Source organism: Saccopteryx leptura, chromosome 12 (assembly GCF_036850995.1).
Source record: "Saccopteryx leptura isolate mSacLep1 chromosome 12, mSacLep1_pri_phased_curated, whole genome shotgun sequence".
Lineage (NCBI taxonomy): Eukaryota > Metazoa > Chordata > Mammalia > Chiroptera > Emballonuridae > Saccopteryx > Saccopteryx leptura.
In genome coordinates, this window is record NC_089514.1 from 17,985,101 (window position 1) to 18,009,845 (window position 24,745).

Consider the following 24,745-nt stretch of genomic DNA (forward strand, 5'->3'; position numbering starts at 1 on the left):
CCACTTGATAAAAAAAAAAGAGATTTGCATTGAAAACCAAAAGATCAGATGATCTCCGAAGTCTCAACAATGGATGTGATCCAGCAGGAGGTAACCTCGAATCTTAGGCTCAGAGGAATAACTGGGTTTCAGCAGACAGAGATTAGAGGGAGCTCCCTGGAGATCCCATGAGGGAAGGGTGTCAATGCAGGATGGGGCGAGAGCGGGCTCTCATGGAAACTGGCGGGATTCAGAGGCTACGGGCAGTGAATGAAGGTTTCTTAGTAGGGAAGGGAATCAATAAAATTTGAAGATTAAAAGTTTAATCTAGCCTGACCAGGCAGTGGCGCAGTGGATAGAGCGTCGGACTGGGATGCCGAGGACCCAGGTTCGAGACCCTGAGGTCGCCAGCTTGAGCGTGGGCTCATCTGGTTTGAGCAAAAAGCTCACCAGCTTGGACCCAAGGTCCCTGGCTCAAGCGAGGGGTTACGTGGTCTGCTGAAGGCCCGCGGTCAAGGCGCACATGAGCAAGCAATCAATAAACAACTAAGGTGTCGCAATGCGCAATGAAAAACTAATGATTAATGCTTCTCATCTCTCCGTTCCTGTCTGTCTGTCCCTGTCTATCCCTCTCTCTCTGACTCTCTCCATCTCTGTTAAAAAAAAAAAAAAAAAAGTTTAATCTAGCTGCAGAGCACGTAGTACAGGTGTGAGGACACAGCCTTATCTAAGGGCTTCTAGACAGAACCAAGCAAAGGCAAGTACTTGGGAAGTATATATTATCACTGCTAATAATTATAAAGGAGAAATAGTAACTACTGCAAGTTGCTTTAATTAAAATAAAATTGGGGCACTGCTAAACTCCACATACAACCTGTTCTGCCTACCAGTCTTGTATTTCCTCCTGACCAGTACACACATCGCTAAACGTGGGGCTCACATTTGAAATATGGAATGGCCCAACATTTTCAATACTGCCACAACCTTAACGAGCGAGTCAAACTTTTGTAATACAAATTCTGGAGGCTGTGGCTAAAATCCCACATTACTAATTGCTTGTGTTATAACTGGTATCTCTATGTAATTTAAGCCCCAAGTTCTGACTGAAAGACTATCCAAATGTTTTTAAAACCAAATATTTATAATGTGTTCTACTAGTAACTAGATCATCCTTCATCCTTGTTATATATCTATCCACATTTTACTCTATACCTAACGGGATTTTCAATTCTAAGAACAGTTCATACTTATGCAGAATGTAATAATGCATATAGAGTAATTATTTATATAGAGTCTTTATAGTCAGGAGAGCACCTGTAAATATACTGCTGCATTTAACCCTCACAAAAGAAAATGAGGGATATAAAAGTGGGCAGCCAACATGAAAAACAGTTCGGTGGTTCCTCAAAAAGTTAAACTTAGAATTACCATATGACCCGGCAATTTCGTTCCTAAGTGATTTCAGAAAGATTTTAAAATATACACTGTGCATCAATGTTCATAACAGCACCTTTCACAATAACCAATAGATGGAAATAACCCAAATGTCCATCAGTAGATGAAAAGCTAAACAAATTGCGGTACGTATAACACAATGGAACAATATTCAGCCACAGAAAGGAATAAAGTAATGATATAAATTACAACACCAATGAACCTCAAATAAAAGAAGCCAAACACAAAAGGCCGCATATTGTATAATTCCATTGATACGAAGTATCGAGAATAAGTAAACCCATAGAGACACAAAATGATTGGCAGTTGTTAGGCGCTGGTGGGGGGAGGCAGGGCGGCAGGGAAGGACAACTAATGGGTCTGATGTTTCTTTTGGGGGCGATGAAAATGTTTTGACACTAGACAGAGGTAGTGGTTACACAACACAAGCAATGCACTCAATGCCATACGCTTTGAAATGGTCACTTTTGTGTTATATGAACTATGAACGTCACCTCAATTTAAAAAAGAGAAAGAAGAACGGAAAGTGGGAAATGGGACACCGGAGAGTGTACAGAAATAAGGACGTATCCCGAGGGCCGTGTGACTGCCCCCTCTGAGGCAAGCAGGTGAGATGGACTCAGACAGCTCTTGGAAACAAATCTAGGTTTGAGTTCCATGTTCTAATCACTGAACTATAACTCAGTAAAAGCTTTTTGTAGTTAATGTGTCGAGCGATCACATTTGCAAGGTTGAAGGTAAACCTATCCCCGGAGCTCGTGGATGATATAAATATACATATATAAGATCTACCGGAAAGTTCTGTCCGTTTCTATCACAACAAGTTTCAACACGTAAGCACATGTTTATTGTATTTGGCGCATGTGTGCCTCTCTATTTTTATCACTTAATGTATACATACTGACGTAGCAAATTAACTAAAACAAAGTTGATTCACGTTAGTCTTATGTGTGAAGCAATAGTGTACCCATGGCTACTGATAAAGTTGTTCATTTACGCCACTGTAATTTTTACGAATTTCAACAAGGAAGAAATGCTACAGAAGCATGTCTGTCGCATCCACCATGTTCCCCGGACTTAGCACCCTCCGACTCTCACTTGTTTTTGTCCTTACAAAATTTTTTGAAGGGCAAAAAATTCAAAAATGAAGAAGATATCAAACAAGCACTGGTTCAATTTTTCACATCAAAAGATAAAAACATTTTTCAAAAATGGGATATACAAATTGCCCTCATGCTGGCAAGAAATCATTAACAATAATGGCAATTATATTATTTAATAAAGTTTATTGATGGTAAGAAAAATTTGTATTTTGTTTCATTCCAAAAACAGACAGAACTTTCCGGTAGACCTTATACAAACTATAGAACGTCAGTGTGGGCACAGAGACAGAGGTTCAACTGTGAGGTCTTCAGTCACGGTTTCAGCTTCAACTAAAAAGACTTGGTCCATCATCTGGCTCACAGTAGCCACCAGGTCTTTTCAGAGCATGGAAACAGGAGGGTGACACAGAAATCCTGTTTGGGAAACACAGCAATTTCTCCACCCAGACTCGGTTTTCTTTATTCTTTTATTTATGAGTTTTTTTTAGACTGAGAGAGGAGTGTGGGAGGAGCAGGAAGCATCAATTCCCATATGTGCCTTGACCCAGCAAGCCCAGGGCCTCAAACTGGCGACCTCAGTGTTCTAGGTTGATGCTTTATCCAGCGCGCCACCACAGATCAGGTCCTTTCCTTATTCTTTATTAATGTGTCCATGGTATTTTTCCAATGACTAGGACACTTCTCAATGACAGTTTTACATGAAAGAGAGCTAGAATATATTTCATGTGTGAAAGTGATGTATAGAGTGGACCTCAAAGAGCAACTTAGAGGCTCTCTATTGCCCAAACACCTTCTAACAAGAAGGCACCGGCACAGAGCAGTATGAGCAAGCAAGTCCTGGCTGGCTTCACTACCTGTGTGACCTTCACAAAGTGGTCCAATCCTCTAAGCTTCACACTCCTGACCTATAAAATGAAACCATTAATCTCCACAGTATAGGTTGTTATGAGGATGTCCGAAGAGTACAGGTAAAGAACTTGGCTAATGGAAGCCCTGGCCGGTTGGCTCAGCGGTAGAGCGTCGGCCTGGCGTGCGGGGGACCCGGGTTCGATTCCTGGCCAGGGCACATAGGAGAAGCGCCCATTTGCTTCTCCACCCCCCCTCCTTCCTCTCTGTCTCTCTCTTCCCCTCCCGCAGCCAAGGCTCCATTGGAGCGAAGATGGCCCGGGCGCTGGGGATGGCTCCTTGGCCTCTGCCCCAGACGCTAGAGTGGCTCTGGTCACAGCAGAGCGACGCCCTGGAGGGGCAGAGCGTCGCCCCTGGTGGGCGTGCCAGGTGGATCCCGGTCGGGCGCATGCGGGAGTCTGTCTGACTGTCTCTCCCCATTTCCAGCTTCAGAAAAATACAAAAAAAGAACTTGGCTAATGGAGATGCTCAACTTATGGTATTTAGGATTATTTTACCATTCCACTTACCTCTAGCTGAACATAGATTTGCTCAGGCAGCTTCTGGCCATAGGTTTCCAAGAGTGTGATAGTTTCCTTGAGAGGCTCGAAGAGCTCATCAGTAGCGCTCTGTCGGCTTCTTACAGCCAGAAGATGCCCCATGATGTCAACTAGACCATCGTGATCACCTTTGCTTAGTTCTCTCTGAAGTCCGGCATCTGTTTCCTTTATAAATTCTTGTAGCTCATTCAGACTATTAAATACATATACGCACATATGTACTCACACACAAACACAAATTAAGCTCATTGCACATTTAGAAGTATAGGATCTGACTGAATCATTCTTTAAAATCTGTTTATTGATATTAGAAAGAGAAGATAGGAGAGAGAGAAACGTCAATCTATTTCTGTATGTGCCCTAACCAGGGATCAAACCGGCAACCTTCTGCACATTGTAATGATACTCCAACCACCTGAGCCACCTGGCCAGAGTTGATTGAATCTTACTTTCACTATTTACCTAATTAAATATTACTGGTTATCTCTATTAATAAAATGGGTAGTACTAATGCTCTTAAAAAATTAACATCTCAGTTTTAGAAAGCAGTCAGGGGTTAAATTTTAAGTCCAAATATCAAAGCACAAAAGACTACCTGTCAATGACAAATCTCAAAAGATGCTCCTGAAACATCCAGCTCCATTTTTTGATAATGTTCAGCAAGCTTACTTTGAAAGGCTTCATGTCCACCTTGAACCAACTATCAAACACTCTGAAGTCATCAAACTTGCTCATCTGAATGTACAATGCCTCATAAATGTCGATCTACAATTAGAAAAAAAAAATCACTAGAACTCAAATCAAAAGCCAAGAACTACGGTAAAAGCGCAAGGGCTTCCTTGCCTGTTTCTTGAATTGTTCTAGAGTTGGGGGTTGTTCGGGGAGCTCTTCGCTGGCCTGAGCATCCATCTCCTCGGATGACGCAGTCTGGCCGTACAGGAGAAAATGCTTCATGACCTCAGCCCGGTCATCCACCCAGAGGTAAGCGTACGTGTCCAGGGTATTTCTGAAGTCCGAGACTTTGCTGATGACGCCTGCCACTCTGTTCATTATTTCCTGCCTGGCCTCCGCCAGGCCTAACATGTTATCCATGTCGTTCTAAATGAGAGGAAAACCGAGCACTTATTAAAACCAATCTTGATCTATCAATTATGTGCAACATCACAGTACCCAAGGCAATTCTTCAAAGGGAGAGTAGTTGCTACAATCAAAAATGAAGCTGTTGGCCCTGGCCGGTTGGCTCAGCGGTAGAGCGTCGGCCTGGCGTGCAGGAGTCCCGGGTTCGATTTCCGGCCAGGGCACACAGGAGAGGCGCCCATTTGCTTCTCCACCCCTCCCCCTCTCCTTCCTCTCTGTCTCTCTCCTCCCCTCCTGCAGCAAGGCTCCATTGGAGCAAAGATGGCCCGGGCGCTGGGGATGGCTCTGTGGCCTCTGCCTCAGGCGCTGGAATGGCTCTGGGCGCAACAGAGCGACACCCCAGAGGGGCAAAGCATCGCCCCCTGGTGGGCGTGCCGGGTGGATCCCGGTTGGGTGCATGCGGGAGTCTGTCTGACTGCCTCCCCGTTTCCAGCTTCGGAAAAATGAAAAAAAAAAAAAAAAATGAAGCTGTTTTTTTCCAACTTCTCCTTTCCTGTACTCTCCACCAACCCAATTTCTTTTGAAATCATCAAGATAAAAACCAACACCCATTTTCAAAGAAAATACCTGATAATTTGCTATCTCCAGATGTGTCGCTACTCGCTTCATCTGGGCGGACATCCTAAAACTACTGCACAGCATTTCTTCGACCAGATCGTAGACGCCATCCCCAGCCTCTCTTTCTAAAGAAGGTTTAAACAGAATCTCGGGGGGCATCAAGATCATCTGTGCCTGAAAAAATGGTGCAGGTTTCAACTGCTTCTCTGTATTCATCAGAAAGAAGTCTAAGTCGTGCATTATAGCTTGAAAAAAGCCTTCTACCACGATGTCATCAATGAATTCTACATAAATCTTCCAGGTATCCAGAGAAGGATTGGCTTTGAAGAGCTTTCTATTTTCCTAGGAACATAAATTATTAACACATGAGTACAAACACTAATGAGCATAAAAACAAAAGCATTCTATTTAAATAATTCGTTAGGGAAGAGACTGCATTTTTGTGCCTGACACAGGAACATTCTAACGCTAGGCTGCAGAAACTTATGCTAGACAGTAAAGATAGAAGCAGGATTTTTTTTTTAACATTTAGTCCATTTTAAAGAGACATTCAAAAGTCATTCTTTAAAAGAAAGTCATTATAAGATTGCTATCTTCAAATACAGACAAGAAATACACTAGTTCCCAGTTCATTCATGGTATATTCAATTTAGGCTCTAATTCTTGCTCTGTCCCTAACTCTATGTGGCCGTGGACTTTGCCTTCCAGAGACCTGCTTGTAAATGAAGAGGTTTCCCCAAAGCTATCCTTCAGAGAACACTGTCCTGGGATATCCAAAGTTCACTAAGTCAGCAAAGTGCTATGTACTCTTGGCCATTCTTAGAGACTCAAAGTGTACCTGTTATAGTCAGGTTTACTTAGCTTGGCTTAATAACCCAATTGCTTCCAAACACGAAGAATATTTCTCGCAAGCCACCTATGAGCAGTCTATGGAACAGTAGCTTAGCTTGGGAAACACTGGTCCGGTAAAGTCTAGGTTCTCTGTGTGCTTTAACAACATGAAGTTCTTCTCCCTTTTCAGCATCTCCCAAGAGCGTGGGTGAAGTTATGAACAGTCCATGGGGCACCACAGGGCCAGACACAGACGTGGTCAAGGACTGCTAGAGGTTGGGCATGCAGTGGTACAGGCCTGGGAACATGGATTTGAAAGGCCAGGTGGGCAGTCAGGGTGATTCCAGAGACACCTTCTGAGAGAGTTCACACAGGCCACAGGGCAGATGCCCAAGCCAATAACAGTGGCACAGAGAAAAGGAGACATTGGAATGGGAACTGGTCATAAGGTAGACTGCGCTTTCTGCTTTCTTTGACTATTTGCCGCTGTGGATATAGGATTCAAAATTCGAAGGTGTGTGCTGTATGTAAACATCTGAACTGCAGGAGTGAGCCTAGCTCCAGATAAAGTAGGGCTGAAACGAGCAAGCTCTAGGGTAGGGGTCCCCAAACTACGGCCCGCGGGCCACATGCGGCCCCTCGAGGCCATTTATCCGGCCCCCGCTGCACTTCCGGAAGGGGCACCTCTTTCATTGGTGGTCAGTGACAGGAGCATAGTTCCCATTGAAATACTGGTCAGCTTGTTGATTTAAATTTACTTGTTCTTTATTTTAAATATTGTATTTGTTCCCATTTTGTTTTCTTACTTTAAAATAAGATATGTGCAGTGTGCATAAGGATTTGTTCATAGTTTTTTTATAGTCTGGCCCTCCAATGGTCTGAGGGACAGTGAACTGGCCCCCTGTGTAAAAAGTTTGGGGACCCTTGCTCTAGGGGTTTCTTGCCCTCAAACAAATTTAAGAACTATTCTTTCAGGGATGCTCTGTTGTTCACCATCCAAGTGAAACCATTTACATCTGGGTAGGAGATGTGACCCGCAGCCCACGGTGTGCAGTACACACGCCGGGCAGCTGACAGCAGCCTGACTCCTCTGTAGATACCTGAAATGGGGATCTATTATAGATCTCAGGGCTAGTAAGAAATCCTTAAAGGCCGTCTATTCAGTCTCTGCAAAGCCCTAACACACATGCAGCGTTACACTGGTCGGAAGCCAGTTGCTGAGCAAGGACTAGAACCCGTGCCACTTGACTCCCCATGGTGGGACACTTTCCCAGCCTCACAGTAACACGCTTGTGCTGGCCCCATTGTTTATACTTCTCACACCAAGAGACCCAGTGGGTATTGCTGGGGTGGCATTTATAAAAAGGGTTCTATCTTCAACAATTTAGGGCAAAGGGAGAAAAAGGAAGAGAAAGGTCACTAAATGATCGCTCGGGTCACCTCCAAGCCCAAGCTTCCTTGATCCCGCCCTTCCCTCCTCCTCTTAAACTCTGACTGCCGGTAGCCACCGAGATCCCACAGCCACAGAGGACACAGTGTGAAAAGGCAGCATGGAATCACCCTGTTGCCTATTTCCACGGCTTTCCTCCAAACCACATTCCTCACTGGAAGTCTGAACACAGGGCTCAGAACCATTTGCTGATGAGAGGGGAGAAAAATCACTCAGGGACCATTTCAAGGCCAGTCCATGCACCTCCTCTCTGTTACAGTGGATCCACACCCTATTCAGTGGTCGGCAAACTCATTAGTCCACAAAGCCAAATATCAACAGTATAATGATTGAAATTTCTTTTTGGGAGCCAAATTTTTTAAACTTAAACTATATAGGTAGGTACGTTCCTTATCAAGGTAGCACCCGCACGTGGTATTTTGTGGAAGAGCCACACTCAAGGGCTCAAAGAGTTGCATGTGGCTCATGAGCTGCAGTCTGCCGACCACTGCCCTATCTCATCTAAGCCCATGGCTTTCCATATCACGTCTGTGCTTCTGACTCTGATTCTGTGTCGCACGCCTAAAGTTCTCCCCTAAACTCTAGACTTCCACTTGGCAACGCCAACCTACTCAAAATCTCCCCTTGAGCAGGCATATCTAATTAGCACGTCCAAACCAAATCCTGTTTTTTCCCTAAAAAAGCTGCTCCACCACAGTCCTCCCTGTATCATTCTTCCTGTTGCTCAGACCAAACACCTGAAGTTGCCCTGGACTTCACTCTCCTCTGACCTGTCACAACAAATCCTGTTGGCTCTACCTCCAAAATATATGCTGCCTGTGAGCACTTTTGTCACTACCGCCCTGACCCAAGCCGGCATCACTTGTCACCTGGACTGTTAGAATAGCCTCCCGATGGTCTCCCTGTCTACCATTCCCTGGCTCTGCTGGGGTTCACACCCAACGGAGCCAGCAAAACATGTGAGCAGAGCCTCCAGCTCCTATTTCCCCTCAGTGCAAAAGCCAGAGCTATCATCATGCCATCCTTAGCAGATGGTTGACAGCGTGACACGAGGTGTTGTAAACAAGAGAGCTCGTACCTACAGGCACTCAACAAATAATGGTGGCTATTCACAGCCTCCAAAAGAGGATCTCACTATGACAGCGATAAGGGTCCCATCTCCTGCCTTTCCATTCATCAAATATCTCACATTCCGATCTCTTCCCTCAGAAAAGGGAATCGAGAAATCTATAGAAATTACAGGCAAGTAACGCAAACCCCGCCACTTTAAATGCCTAACAAAACAACACATAAACCTCTTTCAGAATGCAGAGTTCGGCATTATTAGGTTGAATATTTTGGCTCTTTTTTTTTTTAAACTAAATGAAAATATCATCTATGACCTGACCAGGTGGTGGCACAGTACACAGAGTATTGACCTGGGATGCTGAGGTCCCAAGTTCAAAACCCCAAGGTCATTGGCTTGAGTGAGAGATCATAGACATGACCCCAAGGTCACTGGCTTGAGTAAGGGGTCACTCGGTCTGCTATAGCCCCCTGTTAAGGCACATATGAGAAAACAATCAATGAACAACTAAGGTGCCGCAATGAAGAACAGAACAGATGTTTTGCATCTCTCTCCCTTCCTGTCTGTCTTTCCCTGTCTGCCCCTCTCTCTCTCTGCTAAAAAAAAAGATCATCTGTGAATGCTGTGGCCTGAAAAGCCATTACCTCCACCAAGTTGTGTATCTTGCAGCCATCCTCTTGGATGAGCTTGTACTTCTTGGTAAAGATGTCGCCCTTGTCCTCCAGAGTGAAGGCAGCCTCCCTCCTGTGCTCTCTCCGGGGCAGGAGCGCGCACTCGGCCCACGCCCGCATGGTCCGCTGGATGACTCCAACGTTGTTCTGCGCGCGCGCGATTCTGCGCTCCAACTCAGAGGTGGCCGTGGTCACCCTCTCGACGTACCCCCAGCAGTCATCCTGCCACGTCAGCAATGTCGCGGCGGCTTGTAGCTGCTCGTCCAGAGCCCTCAGCTCGTCTTCAATCAGAGGGTACTCCACTTCCAGGACTGTCTGCTTCAGCTTGTTATAGTCCCGCACGAGAAGCTCAAGATTTCCAATGTACTAAGCAAAATAAGACCCCAAACACATGTGAAAGCTCCTGTATCTGCCTTAGATGCATAAAAGTATCACAGGTCTCCACGTCAATCATTAAAATTCAAAACGTTTCTGTTCAAAATATGTCCTGGTATATAAAAATACCAACCTTTAAAATCGTGTTTCTGTTTTTGAAGATGGCTAAGGCGGAATTCGGGATGTCTGACTTCTTCAACATCAACAGGTATTTCACTTCCTTCAAGGTAGCCACTAGCTATTTAGAGAAAATCAATGATTGTTGCATATCATTCTATTTTAAAACAAGTTAAAATCAAAGCATATTTTCATCCAATAATTACTAATATTTTCAAACTGTCAAAGTAAAGAGGCTTTTGTCTCATACGTTTTTTAAAAGCAACAATCACACATTCCATAGCAATATAAATAATGAAGGTACAAATCAGTGAGTATGGCCCACTGTCAGAGAACAAATTCAAGCCAAAGACAGCAACATAAGTACACCAAGCTATCAGACTTGAAGATAGGCATTTAAAATATGTATGTTGTGCCTGGCCAGGCAGTGGTGCAGTGCATTGAGTATCGAACTGGGATGCAGAGAATCCAGGTTCGAAACCTCAAGGTCGCCGGCTTGAGTGTGAGCTCATCCAGCTCAAGCACAGGCTCACCAGCATGAGTACAGGGTAGCTGGCTTGAGCATGGGATCATAGACATGACCCCATGATCGCTGGCTTGAGCAAGGGGTCACTTGGTCTGCTGTAAACCTCCGAGTCAAGGCACATATGAGAAAGCAATTAGTGAACAACTAAGGTGCTGCAATGAAGAATTGATGCTTCTCATCTCTCTCCCTTCCTATCTGTCTCTCTCTCTGTCACAAAAAAAATTTTTTTAATTAAAAAATAAAATATATATGTTGTATTTACTGTATATATGTACATATAGTCATTATATGTAAATACATACATATAAATATGTATATAATTGCTATTATATACTTGTACTTTGTTTTTTTATTCAGTGAGATAGGGGGAGGCAGAGACAGACTCCTGCATGCAACTGACTGGGATCCATCCAGCAAGCCCACTAGGGGGCAATGCTCTGCCCATCTGGGGCATAGCTCCATTGCTCAGCAACCAAGCTCTTCTTAGCACCTGAGATGGAGGCCAGGGAGCCATCCTCAGTACCCCCCAAATCACTCCATTGAGCCATGCCTGCAGGAAGGGAAGAGAGAGAGGGGTGGGGGATGGCAAAGCAGATGGGTGCTTCTCCTGTGTGCCCTAACCAGAAATTGAACCCAGGATATACATACACCAGGCCGACTCTCTAAAACTGAGGCAACCAGCCAGGACCTGTACTTTCATTATTACATGTAATGAAATTGTGAGAAAATGTGAAATTTCTCTGTTATGTGGTTTATCAGCAGATAACAAAAAATTTGTTCATTAAGGATAATTTTCCTGGATATTGTTTAACTGTCAATATTATTTTTGGTGTTTATATGTTGTTTGTTTTTTTGAAAATTGTTTTATAAACATTAAAATCAATTTAACCAACATATTCAAGGTTATTGTCCCTTAGAAGGATATTAATAATAGCAAAATGTACCATTGTTCACCCACAGCATGGCAAAAGGTCTTTCATTCTATACAATCTGTGGGTTCCTCAAATCTAAACTTACATGATAAAATTTTAATGAACTAAAAATACTGGTATAGGTGCTATAAATATAATTCAAGCCAGACAACATGATAAAAGACTAATGATTTCATTCATTTGAGCTCAATTGATTAACCAAGCGCAAGACACTGTCTTAGAAATACAGAACACAAAGATAAAATGAAATGTACCCTATGCTCAAGTGAAGGAGAAATGCTCAAGTGAAGGAGAAATGGTAAATAAATAATTGTGAAGCAAAACAGAATTTGGGAAATAAATCTCTAAAACTAAAGCCTATTAGAAGTCACATCCTCTTGGCACTGACATTCTCCCAAAATAAAGTATAAATGACCCCATTATCAGGCATACACTTATAATAAAAATTACATATATTAAACACCTTAAAAACATCGAACCCCAGAAAACCAGATAGAAGGTGATAGAAGATAATTTGACTTTGGGCGAGGGGTATGCAACATAATCAAATATCAAAATAATCTGGAGATGTTTTCTCTGAACATATGTACCCTGATTTATCAATGACACTGCATTAAAATTAATCAAAAAAATAAAAATAAAAACTGTTTGGTCAGATAAACAAAACAAAACAACAACAACAAAAAACATCGAACCCCTACCTCTGGGTCAAAGTTGACACTGAGAAGACCATTTACGGCACTGAATTTAATCAAGGGTTGATTCAAATTGAATTCACAGATTTCATCCACATTACTTTTCCATTCATCATAGATACGATTTTCAAACTGGTCTAGCAGAGCTGTCATTTCAACATACTTCTGACGAACTGGGGCATCATCAGGGCTTTCCAACATTCTGTGGGAATATGGTTTTTCCACCTTTCTATATATTAGATAGATCTCAGCTTAACCGCTTTACAATAATACACAATCCAAAATATAACAAAATACACTATAAAAATCAGGAAGAGAAAGAAGGAAGACCAAATAATGCTGACTGTCTTTGCCTTAAAAGAAATGAATGGAATGCCAAAGAATTTGCTAAATGCCAACAGCAGTGAGTTACCAATTCCTACAAAGAAAACAGAAAGGTACAGAAGTCTTCAAAAGAAAAGAAAATATCAGTTCTTCAAGAAAGGAAAAACAGTAACAAAAAACCCACAAACATATCGTGGGTGAAAAGGAAAAGTAAAGAGAAGAAAGGATAACCACATGAAAATATATGAAGTTATAAGTCCCATTAAACATATTCCAATACCACGGCAATGAATCCTCCCCAATGAGCCCAGCCAATGGAAAGAAAGGAAAGACCTCTGTCGGTGTTAACATGAACAGCTCCTGCCCTACACAGAAGTCACCTGTATCATTAGGGTAACTTCACAAGCCTGGATACTCACAGAGACTGCAGTGATGCAAAGTTTGACCAAAATGTCTGAAGTCGTTCAAGGACCTGTTTAGCCCACTGGATATTTCCTGAGGTGAATGGCATATTCTTGTTAAGAACTACGTTTCCACATTCAATCTGCAAGTTGTTATTTTGGTGAAAAGGAAGAAATGGAACATTTAATTAGTGCATTCCAACTTCGTTGAGCAATTGTTCATTTCAGTACTTTTTTTAGGACAATATATATAAAATATATGCATTTAAGTGACTTGATTTGTAGAAGAGTAATGGTCTCCCCTGCCCCCCACTGATTTTTTTATCTTATTTTTATTAATTTTAATGCAGTGACATTGATAAATCAGGGTATATATGTTCCAAGAAAACATCTCCAGATTATTTTGACCTTTGAATGTGCTGCATACCCCTCACTCAAAGTCAAAACGTCCTCCGTCACCTTCTATCTGGTTTTCTTTGTGCCCCTACCCTCCCCCAACTCCCTCCCTCTCCTTCCTCGCCCCCTCCCCACCCCTCCACCCCACTCCCTGTTACCATCACATTCTTGTCCATGTCTCTGAGTCTCATTTTTATGTCCCATCTATGCATGGGTTCATATAGTTCTTAGTTTTTTCTGATTTACTTATTTCATTCAGTATAATGTTATCAAGGTCCATCCATGTTATTGTAAATGATCCGATGTCATCATTTCTTATGGCTGAGTAGTATTCCATAGTATATATGTACCAAAGCTTTTTAATCCACTCGTCCTCTGACGGACACTTGGCCCCACTGATTTTTTAGAGAGAGAGGCATCAACTCATTGTTTGACTTAATTACTACAGTCAGAAGAGTTTTGGTTCTAAGGTAGGTCATTCATCTCCATGAGAAAACCAATTAAATAAAAGCAAGAAGTCTCAGTGCCTACATCTACTCTTTAGATAGCTATGAAATGAAGTACTGGTAGATGGCCCTCACCCACAGAAATGATGCTGTTGATATACTCAACTTGGCTTCTCACTCACCTGTTTCATGTGCTCATTATACAATTGCTTACACATATCCAACTCAGCATTAAACATGTGCACCAGCGTGCTGTAATGTGGGCTGAAAATTTCCATGACAACTGGTTTCTCTAGAAAATTCCCAAATATGGTCAAAAGCTATAAAAAAAATCAAAGTTAAAGAAACGTTAAGGACGATGGGTTCTCAATGCAAATACTCAGCTCACTATTTATCCCATTAGACCTTTTACATGTCTAAAGAGAGAGCAAAAGTCTAGTCCCCCACAAATATTCTAAAGTGTCCCCAAACCTGAAGTCTATTTTTCCAATAGAGCAAATTCTAAATGTAATTTCCCTTCTTCGGTGGAAAATGGCAGGTGTCAGAAACGAACAGTTCTCGCAGTCGCCCCCGCTCACAGATCTTACTACATCTTCCTGCTGAGCTCCAGAAAATGTAGATGTGTGCAGATCTAAGGACAAGATTTATGTACTCTTTATTTGTTCTTCCCTCCTCTGTGTGTATTCTCTAGCTGCGGAATATCCACAGGAAGGACCTCTGGGTCACGGCCTTATTAACTATGCCGGATGCATTCGTCACAGTGACTGCCCACGGCAGCCCAGGTTCCGCACCACACCACTCCTGACAGAGGCCTGGGGCAGCAGGGTGATCTTCTCCAAGGACAACCACTCCGCAGACGGTTTCTCTGGCAGGAAGGTCCTGACCAAACCAATGCCTGGAGCTAATTAGATCCCTTCTTTCTCAGGAACAGGAGCAGGCATGGTGGGCTGAACTTATGCTGGCAAAATCGTGAGTGAACAGAAACAACTAGCACGCAGAGGAAGCCAATGAGTAGGGAGCCAGAAGACAGCGAGCAGGCACGTGGCCCGAAACAGGATCCCATCCCAGCCAGCAGAAGACTGAGGTCCTCAGGCTCCTCTTGCTCAGTCCGTGGACCCCCTGGGTTCCGACCAGCCTTCACCACCTGTTTCCACTGAGCTCAGCCTAGCTGATGAGCCTGACTGTGGATTTCCATCGGCCTCCTGTCTTGTTTTCCGCCCCACAGGGATTAGCTGTGTGCTAGCTTGAGACCGCTTTCTTTGCGAGCAAGCTAATGTCATTAAAATACGTATTTTTGTGTAAGTAAAATTTATAGAGTGCTGACAATGTGCCAGGCACTATATTTTCAGGGGCTCTAAAAATGCTGTTACCACATGCTCCAGATCAAGAAACCGAGTTATAAGGAGAGAGTAACGTGCCCAAATTCACACAACCAACGGGTACAGCTGGCATCTGACAGTGGGCAGTCAGCTCCCGGGACCTGTGCCTCCCTGTACAGCCTCTCACCACCCAAGGTGACAAGTGGCCTCTAATGAACAAAATGAACTAACAAGCAAAATAGAGACAGATTCATACACAAAGAGCTGGGGGTGGGGGCTGGGCGAGGGGGGTAGAGGGATTCAGCAAGAAAGGACAGAGAGAGAGAGAGAGAGAGAAAGAGAGAGAGAAGGAGAAAGTCTCCTGGGCACAGACAACACTGTGGTGATTGCCAGGGGGAGGGAAAGCGCAGAGGAGGGTACAGGGGTGATAAATGGTGATGGACGAAGACGCGCCTTAGGCTGGACACACAACACACAGTACAGAGATGTGTTGTAGAACTGGGCACCTGAAACCTCTATAATTATGTTAACCGGTGCCACCCCCGTAAATTTAATTTAAAATATAAATAAAATTGTTCTTTTATCATTTGCTTATCCTGTGTAGGCCTTGTAAAATATTAATTATCAGGTCTGTTATAGAGATATTTTCTTTTGAAATGAAAAAAGATATCTTCTCAAAATAACTCAAGAAATCAACGTGGCAGAAAACTGCGTGATACCAAGGTTGGTGCCTTGTCAGTGAAGCGTCAGAAGAGCTAGTTTTCCCCTTAGGAAATAACAGGTGTTCTCCAAAATTTGTTCTCTTTAAAAAAAAAAAAAAAAAAGCTTCCCTGTACACATTTAACATTCTGTAAATATTTCCATAAACTACACTCAATGAAAAAAAAAAAACCACAATGAAAAAAGTCATACAAATTAAAATGGAAATCTAACTGTATCTTAGAGATCAATATAGACAAACACATTCTGGGGCTTTTCTTCTGGTAATGCTAATTATAACTACTGTAGAAACTGCTAAATATTTTAAGATCTGCTTGGCTGGTTGCTACCTAGCAAAATGTAAATTATTAACTTTCTCCTCCCAACTGTTTTGTTGAATTTAGACTTCCTGTTTAAATTCAAAAGTAAACACTGTCTCATACATTTAACAAATAAATGTGCGTCAACAACAGGAGGGAGATATTTATTTTATAACATTCTCTTTCAAACACTTATCATATCAACTACAACTGACAGAATATCACAGGCTTCCTCGCGACATCTCATCTTGCCTACCCGACGGGCTTCGTCGGACTTAACTCCAAGTATAAAAGAGGAAAGAGCGAATATTCTTTGAGGAGGTTTAAAGCCAGAGAGTAGTAATAAAACAAGAGTTCACCTTTTAAGCAGTAGACATTATCATAATTTTGCAACATCACAGATACATAATCATTACCCTCCAGAATGAGGATAAATGTCGTCTGAACCTCTTGCTTCCTCCTCATCGTGGAACTAGGAGCTATTTCATGAAGAGTAGAGATGTGTTCCTTCATCACCTCAGGAGATTAAAGATAAACTCCTAACTCTATTACTTCTTTCCTTAAATATCCCGTTTGAGTTCTGTCAGGTCTGCCTTCATTTCCTTCTGCTTCTTAGTTTCATTATTTAGCACGTCTCTCACAGGCTCCTGCCTCTGGTCAAGCACATATTTATATTTTCCTAGGCTTGCCCCTTTCAAAGACTCTGTTTAATCTGTCGCTGCCTGACCCATACAGGGTGAAGCAAAAGTAGGTTCACTGTTGTTTGTATGAAAAATAACACTATAATAAATAATAAAAGAATAAACTGTTGCACATGGTCGCTATAGACTTTCCTTTACCCACCCCGTATACACTTCAATTTTAGTTTTCAATTATATTGTCTAAACACTTTTCTAGACACCTTTATTTTCTAACAGTCTGCCTTCATATATGCACACTGTAAATTTTAGAGAAATACCCATTTGAGTTTTTTTGGTTTTTTTAGTGAGTGCCAACACTGCTGGCTCTGAACGACAGTTTCACACTAGACTAGACAGACTAGTGTTTGGTTCCAGGCCCTTCCTGGTCACCATCTTTGCCAAGAACAGGCACGGAATCGTGGTCTTCAGAGAACGGTCTGCAGGTATTTACTCCCTGGACACAACAGTACATGATCAGAGTGCAGCATCCCACACACTGGTGGTGGAAATCATTTTCTCCCTAAACGCACAAGCGTGTAATGTGTTTCCTTCGACTCTCCCTGCAGTCCTCTCCCTCCCTGTGTCACTGCAGCCCTGACGACCCATCAGTCCACCTAACTTGAAGCAGCTGCTCAGGACCTGCTCTACCCAGGGCACTGCAGGTGATCTGAATACAACAAAACCACAAGACGCTGTCCTGCCCCTGCAGAGCGTGGCGGGCGGGAGTTCACCTTACACGTTTCAGTAGATGGGGCAGAAATATGTGGGAAGCTAAAGAAAACGTCCACGGCAGTAAGAGAAAACTGTTTGGAGAACAAGCAGCTGGCGTGCACTAGAACAGAATCCATCTTAACGTGTGTGAGGCGGGGAAGGAGGAGGACTTGGATTAGAAAAGGTAGCAGCCTCGTAAGTAAGACCTCACTCTCCGAGCCTTCTTCCTGTTGTTACAGAAACACTGACAAGGGGCTCCCAGCAACAGAGGACGTGACAGACTGTAAGGGAGGCATTAATAAAAAATACTGCCGAAATCCTGCTACAAAAGCAAGAAAAACAGTTGTGATTCATTGCTACGTGGAAAAGGTTACCAAGGGGGATCAGAATATGATGTCATTTTTGTCAAAAAGAAATATGTGTGCATATCTAGTCCAAGAAAAAGTGTGGCAGTATTAAATAGGATAGTTTTTCTGAGAGGTGGGATTACAGGGGGGGTTTATTTCATAACAACAGGCTATATATATTTTGGTCAGCAGCATCTTGGTTTCATCCCAGAGCGCTTAGAAAACAATGCAGTATCTGATCCTCATGAATTCTGTGTTAAAACGCTTGACTTGGGCCAGAAGACACTAGTGCAGGGGTCGGGAACATATGGCTCGCGAGCCAGATGTGGCTCTTTTGATGGCTGCATCTGGCTCGCAGATAAATCTTTAATAAAAAAAAATAATAACATTAAAAATATAGAACATTTTTGCCTGACATGGTGGTGGCGCAGTGGATAGAGCATCGGACTGGGATGCGGAAGGACTCAGGTTCGAGACCCCGAGGTCACCAGCTTGAGTGCGGGCTCATCTGGTTTGAGCAAGGCTCACCAGCTTGGACCCAAGGTCGCTGGCTCCAGCAAGGGGTTGCTCAGCCTGCTGAAGGCCCGCGGTCAAGGCACATGTGAGAAAGCAATCAATGAACAACTAAAGTGTTGCAACGCGCAATGAAAAACTAATAATTGATGCTTCTCATCTCTCTCTGTTACTGTCTGTCTATCCCTCTCTCTGACTCACTCTCTGTCTCTGTAAAAAATAAATAAATAAATAAATTTTAAAAACTATATAGAACATTTTCATGTATTACAATCCATTCATTTCCTATCGCTCATGTTCCAGCAGGTGGCTGGAGCCAATCACAGCTGTCCTCCGGGACAACACCAAATTTTTATTGGATAATGCATAACGTACACGGGTTGTTGTATGGCTCTCATGGAATTACATTTTAAAATATGTGGCATTCATGGCTCTCTCAGCCAGAAAGGTTCCTGACCCCTGAGCTAGTGTCTTCACACCATCTGACCAACTCATCTGAATTTGAAGGTCAAAATCAAACAAATCTTATATCACATCTGTGTCTGTGATATATTTCTTTTATTGATTGATTGAATTTAGAGAGAAGGAGGAAGGGAGAGAGAGAAAAACTGGTTTGTTGTTTCACTTATTTATGCATTCATTGGTTGATTCTTCTATGTGCCCTGACCAGGGATCGAACCTGCAACCTTCACATATCAGGATGATGCTCTAACCACTGACACACTGTTTGGCACTGCCATTGTCAATGAACTGTGCCTGTGATTCTCTAGCTATGTTTCTCCTGGTATTGCAGCCTCTTTTGCAATGTCATCTGAATTTATACTTGGCTTACAATTCTCTTCTTTGGCGAGCAAGTTTCACAGGGTGTCCCTATTCCTTACATTATCAGCTTTCCATTTGGAAGGACTATCAACGTGCTTTTCTTTTATGCACACTTTAATAGATACATCCTATATTTCACCAACATCTTTTCACGCTTTAACATCTCTGAAATTAGACTGTGTTATATTATCAATGGCATAATTTCTTGACATTTTTTTAATTGATATACCTGATGAAAGACAGTATATAAGCTGCTATTTGTTTTTGTCAGAGTAATAAGTAGAAAGGTGAGCCCAACATTTGTAAGCAATGGTTAAGAAAATTAATTCTTGAATTAACAGATATTTTTCACTTTGGTTTAATTTTGAATCAGTATTTCACAGGCCATGCTCAATTTGCTCTAAAGGTAATGAAACTTAAAACCCTGTGAATGCAAGAAAAGATCAATAGTTCAATGTCTTGACCTTGTCCAAAGTAATCATTAGAGCATAATTCTACATTTATAATTCAGGGAGCGAAATATGAAAAGAGACTGTGACCAGTTAATAGTTTACCTGGATCGGAAAGGAACATATTCAACCCTTTCATCTAACAGTCTAAATTACTCACTAGTAAATGATTATTATGACAGCATCTTCAGAACTAACCTTAAATGCAGCTTCCAAACCATTACAGTTCAAGAAACCTTCGCAAAGAATTGTCCCAAGCCTTCTGTCAAAATCCAAAGTTTTGGACTTAAACACAACATAATCGCTTTCAAATTCCTGTAAAATGCAGTGTGAAATATTAGTTTACAGGAAAGAGTCCAATAGTGAAAACAGCAATCACACAAGCATAACACACCCTGCCCCCTCCCATCTGCCCTCACTTTCTGAATGAATTTATTTTTCGTAGCAGGATTCCAGGGCCGATCAAGAAAGAGCTACACTGGCCCTGGCCAGTTGGCTCGGTGGTAGAGCGTCAGCCTGGTGTGCAGGAGTCCCGGGTTCGATTCCCGGCCACACACAGGAGAAGCGCCCATTTGCTTCTTCACCCCTCCCCCTCTCCTTCCTCTCTGTCTCTCTCTTCCCCTCCCGCATCCAAGGCTCCATTGGAGCCAAGTTGGCCCGGGTGCTGAGCATGGCTCCATGGCCTCTGCCTCAGGCACTAGAATGGCTCTGTTTACAACAGAGCAACACTCCAGATGGGCAGAGCATCGCCCACCGGTGAGCAGGCCGGGTGGATCCCGGTCGGGCACATGCGGGAGTCTGTCTGACTGCCTCCCCGTTTCCAACTTCAGAAAAATACAAAAAAAAAAAAAAAAGAAAGAAAGCTACACTGTACACCTGAGCAGCGGTTCAGGTGGCAGCCTTACGGGAACACTGAGCATTCCGCGCTGTCCGCCCCTTTTGTCACAATCCCTTTCCCTGCTTTGGACCCCAGCATCAGCACTCTGACCCACCAGTCTGTCCTCCTTCTCCCAATTCATTTGGATTGTAAATGAAAAAAGCAAAGCTTTTCAGAAAAGAAAACAGAACCCATTAAGTATACCTATACATTTAAATAGGAAGTTTTGTTTATTTTTCATGGAGCAGAAAAACCTACCAGGAAACACTATGTCATCAGGTGAGAACTAAAATCACAGGTCTGTAAAGATGCATTATTCATTATAAAGATAAAACAAAACACCCTTGCCTGACCAGGCGGTAGCGCAGTGGATAAGAGCGTCGGACTGGGATGCGGAAGGACCCAGGTTTGAGATCCCAGGCTCATCTGGCTTGAGCAAAAAAGCTCACCAGCTTGAGCCCAAGGTCACTGGCTCAAGCGGGGGGTTACTCCGTCTGCTGAAGGCCCGCGGTCATGGCACATATGAGAAAGCAATCAATGAACAACTATGGTGTCACAATGAAAAACTGATTGATGATTGATGCTTCTCATCTCTCTCCGTTCCTGTCTGTCTGTCCCTATCTATCCCTCTCTCTGACTCTCTCTCTGTCCCTGTAAAAACAAAACAAAACAAAAAAACCCTTAACATTTTCCTGGTGTCTCACTACTATGCAGTTAGCAACCCCGTTTCCTCCTAATACATAACCACCCACTCATAATTAGAAAGCATGACAGAGTAACTATCATCTGCACAGCATTGCAATTCACAATCTTTAGTGAATTGTCCCAGAAATCCAGAAACACCTTGCGCTTTCCGGTCAAACTACCCCTGGAGTGCCTGCCACACGTTTAACTTCATGATGACAGCTAACATTTACTCATTTAGAGTTTTCTGCTCTAAATGCTTCACACTATTAACTCAATTCTCACAACATTGGATGTGGGAAGTACTTTCTTTTCCATTTTATAGGCAACAAAACAAACTCAGAGGAGGTCAATAATGTGCCCACGGTCACTTCACTGGTAGACGGTAGGACCAGAATTTAAAGCCTGGGAACGTGGCTCCAGAGCCCGCACTCCAACCATGATGTTCTATGAGGAATGCACCTTGTGCGAACACATGCTGAAGACAGACTGTAACAGCGGAGTTCTAGAGCTCTGTTTGTCACACACCACATGTCATATTCAGCATCGAGGAAGTCCCTAGTTCTGAATTACAGCCAAACAGTTCCTTCGTTCAAGGATCACTGACTTTTGAAAGTAAACACGATTTCCCAACAAGTTGTAACAAGCCTGACTTATCCCTCTTTGCAATATGGCAACAAGGAAAACACAACTTAAGATCCTCAAACATTGCCTGAACACTTAGTAAACAAGGAATAACTCGGGAAGGAAAAAAAAAAAGCTAATCTCCATCGCGGATCTCTCTTCCTCTCTCCCAAACTCTTTTCTCTCCCTTACTCTCTCAACCCCAAATTCACATCTGCCAATGCACCCCTCCCGTAGGAAGTCCCATAGATAATTCAAAGTCACACTGGCAGGATCTAAAACTCAGTCACCGCTCTATAAAGCATCTCTTCTTTTTTACACACTGTAACAGAAACGTCAGCAACCTCTCGGACTCCTGTTTCTCTTGGTCAAGTGCTATCCGTCTTTTCTCTTAACTGCCTCTTGAATATGTCCGCTATTCTCCATCCCCCCGGGCATTGCCCTGGTCCTGATCACAATGACCCTCCCCCAATGTCCGCTAACCACTATCTAACTACTTTCTTTGCCTCTAGCCTTGTCTCTCCAAATCATTCTCCAAACTGCAGTCTATACAAGCTTTCCAAAAATAAAAACCAATTATGTCCCTCATTGATTGAATCATCATCCTCTGACTGGATCCCTTAATTTCTTAAAAGAAAGCCTCAAAGTCTTACGCAATCCACAAGGCCCTTCCCTTGTCATTTGGGCACTATTTACACTGTCAACTATTCCGGCTCCTCTCGCCCTCTCACACCCAAGGATCCAACCACATGCCCTTTCTCTGCGTAACACACTTTTCTAACACTTTCTTTCCACCTACTCTTCACCTGTCTCATTTCTTTTTTTTTTAGTTCTATTTATGTTTGTTAGTTTCTGTGTCCTTCCCAGAACAGGTAAAAACACTCTCTAGCACTCTAAGCGCCCCCCTGGGTGTTAAGCTCCACGAGTACAATGGCCAGGCTCTTCTCTCCACAATTGTATAATAGCACCAATATTTACAGAGGTTCCCAGCACATAGCTGCTTTGCAATAAATATAAATATTTATTAAATAGATGATACGCTGGTACTACTCAAGAACCATCCGAAAGTGTTTTCTCTATTCTGAACCGGGAAATTTGCCCTTTATTGGTGACATGGGAAATTAATGAAGCGTTTTAGCTAGAGAAATGCTGTGTTTGGACTCAGCTCCTAAAAGCAGCTCACTCCAGCTGCTGTATGAAAAACAGACCCTAAGGATGCCAAGACAGGGGCTGAGGGAGCAGTGTGGGGCAAGCGCAATAACCCAGGACAGAGTGAGATCTGGCCATGCATCCAAGTGACATCTGAGAGAGCCTGATGTTTGTCATGAGAAAAAGAGCAAGGTCATGGATGACTCCAAGGTTCCACACTATGTAGCCCATTATATGTGCCACTTAATAGGTTGGAGAAGATGGGAAAGCGTGGGTATAGGGAGCTGTTAAGGCAGGGGTTTGGTTTTACAGATTTGTTTATTTCCAGGGGTCATTAAATTTGTAAGTGGAGATGCAGAGTAAGCAGCTGATCATATGACTATATTTCTCCAAAGATATACAATGGCCAATAAGCCCATGACAAGATGATCATCATCACTAATCATTAGGGAAATGCAAATCAAATCACAATGAAGATATCACTTCACAAACATTGAGATGGCTACTATAAAAACAAACAAACAAGTGTTGCTGAGGATGGGATAACATTGGAATCCTTCTACACTGCTGATGGGAAAGAGAAATGGTTCAACCACTATGGAAAAAGCTCAGAAATTCCTCACAAAGTTAAACATAAAATTACTCTATGGTCTGGAAATTCTAATCCAAAGTACATATCCCCAAAAAATGAAAGGAGGGGCTCAAAACACCAACGTTCATAGTGCCATTATTCACAATAGCCAAAAGGTGAGAACAACCCAAGTATCCATCAACAAATGAATATCCAAAATTCATACACACAAACGCATACAATAGATTAGTTACCCATAAAAAGGACTAAAATTCAGACACATGCAACAATATGGATGAACTTGGAAGAGATTATGTAAGTGAAATAAGCCAGACACATACGACAAATCTTGTGTGAGTCCATCTAGATGAGGAACCTACAATAAACAAATTCATAGAGAAAGAGTAGAGGATACCAGGGACTGAGACCAAGGGGTACATAGAGTTACTTCATGGGTAGAGATTTTCTTGTTTGGGATAATGAAAAATTCTGTGAGTGGATAGTAATGATGGTTGCATGACACTGAATATACTTAATGCCAGTGAATTGGACACCTACAAATTAAATGGTAAATATATGTAAAAGACATTTCACTGCAATTTTTTAAAAGGCAAAAACAAACAAACAAAAAAAAAAACACCCTCCATTTTGAGTTCTTTACTCTCTTCCATTTATAATGCTCTTAAATATTTTCTGTATACATATTTAGAATCACAGGTCTATAATTTTTGCGTCCACCATCAAACATAATTTAGAAAATTCAAGAGAAAGCAAGTCTATTGTATTTACACCTACTTTTGCTTACCACATTCTTCCTGGTGTCCCAAGGTTCCTTCTTCTATTGTTCTTTCTGTATCAAGAACTTCTTTTAGCCATTATTTTGAAGTCAGATCTACTGGCAACAAATTCTCTTAGTTATTGTTCATTGAGAATGTCTTGATTACCCCTTTATTCCTGTAGGGTTATTTTGGACTGCGTAGAGAATTCCAAGGTAACAGTTCTTTTCTTTGAGCACTTGAGAAATCCATTGCCATTTCCTCCTGGCCTCCATCATTTCTGATAAGAAATCCACT

The 24,745-nt window shown here is 42.5% G+C and overlaps 1 protein-coding gene across 5 annotated transcripts in view; it reads right to left on the minus strand.

Annotated features, from left to right (window-relative positions):
- DNAH11 (dynein axonemal heavy chain 11) overlaps positions 1 to 24,745 on the minus strand; it is a 302,981-nt gene that overhangs the window by 246,279 nt on the left and 31,957 nt on the right. For all 5 annotated transcript variants that reach the window (XM_066354493.1, XM_066354491.1, XM_066354490.1 and 2 more), the window contains exons 9-18: positions 19,966 to 20,082; positions 14,090 to 14,227; positions 13,084 to 13,208; positions 12,347 to 12,542; positions 10,204 to 10,308; positions 9,669 to 10,061; positions 5,687 to 6,019; positions 4,826 to 5,080; positions 4,578 to 4,747; positions 3,953 to 4,175 (exon numbers count right to left, since the gene is read on the minus strand). In XM_066354493.1, coding sequence (XP_066210590.1) covers positions 3,953 to 4,175; positions 4,578 to 4,747; positions 4,826 to 5,080; positions 5,687 to 6,019; positions 9,669 to 10,061; positions 10,204 to 10,308; positions 12,347 to 12,542; positions 13,084 to 13,208; positions 14,090 to 14,227; positions 19,966 to 20,082 — 2,055 coding nt within the window. The remainder of the gene's footprint in view (positions 1 to 3,952; positions 4,176 to 4,577; positions 4,748 to 4,825; positions 5,081 to 5,686; positions 6,020 to 9,668; positions 10,062 to 10,203; positions 10,309 to 12,346; positions 12,543 to 13,083; positions 13,209 to 14,089; positions 14,228 to 19,965; positions 20,083 to 24,745) is intronic.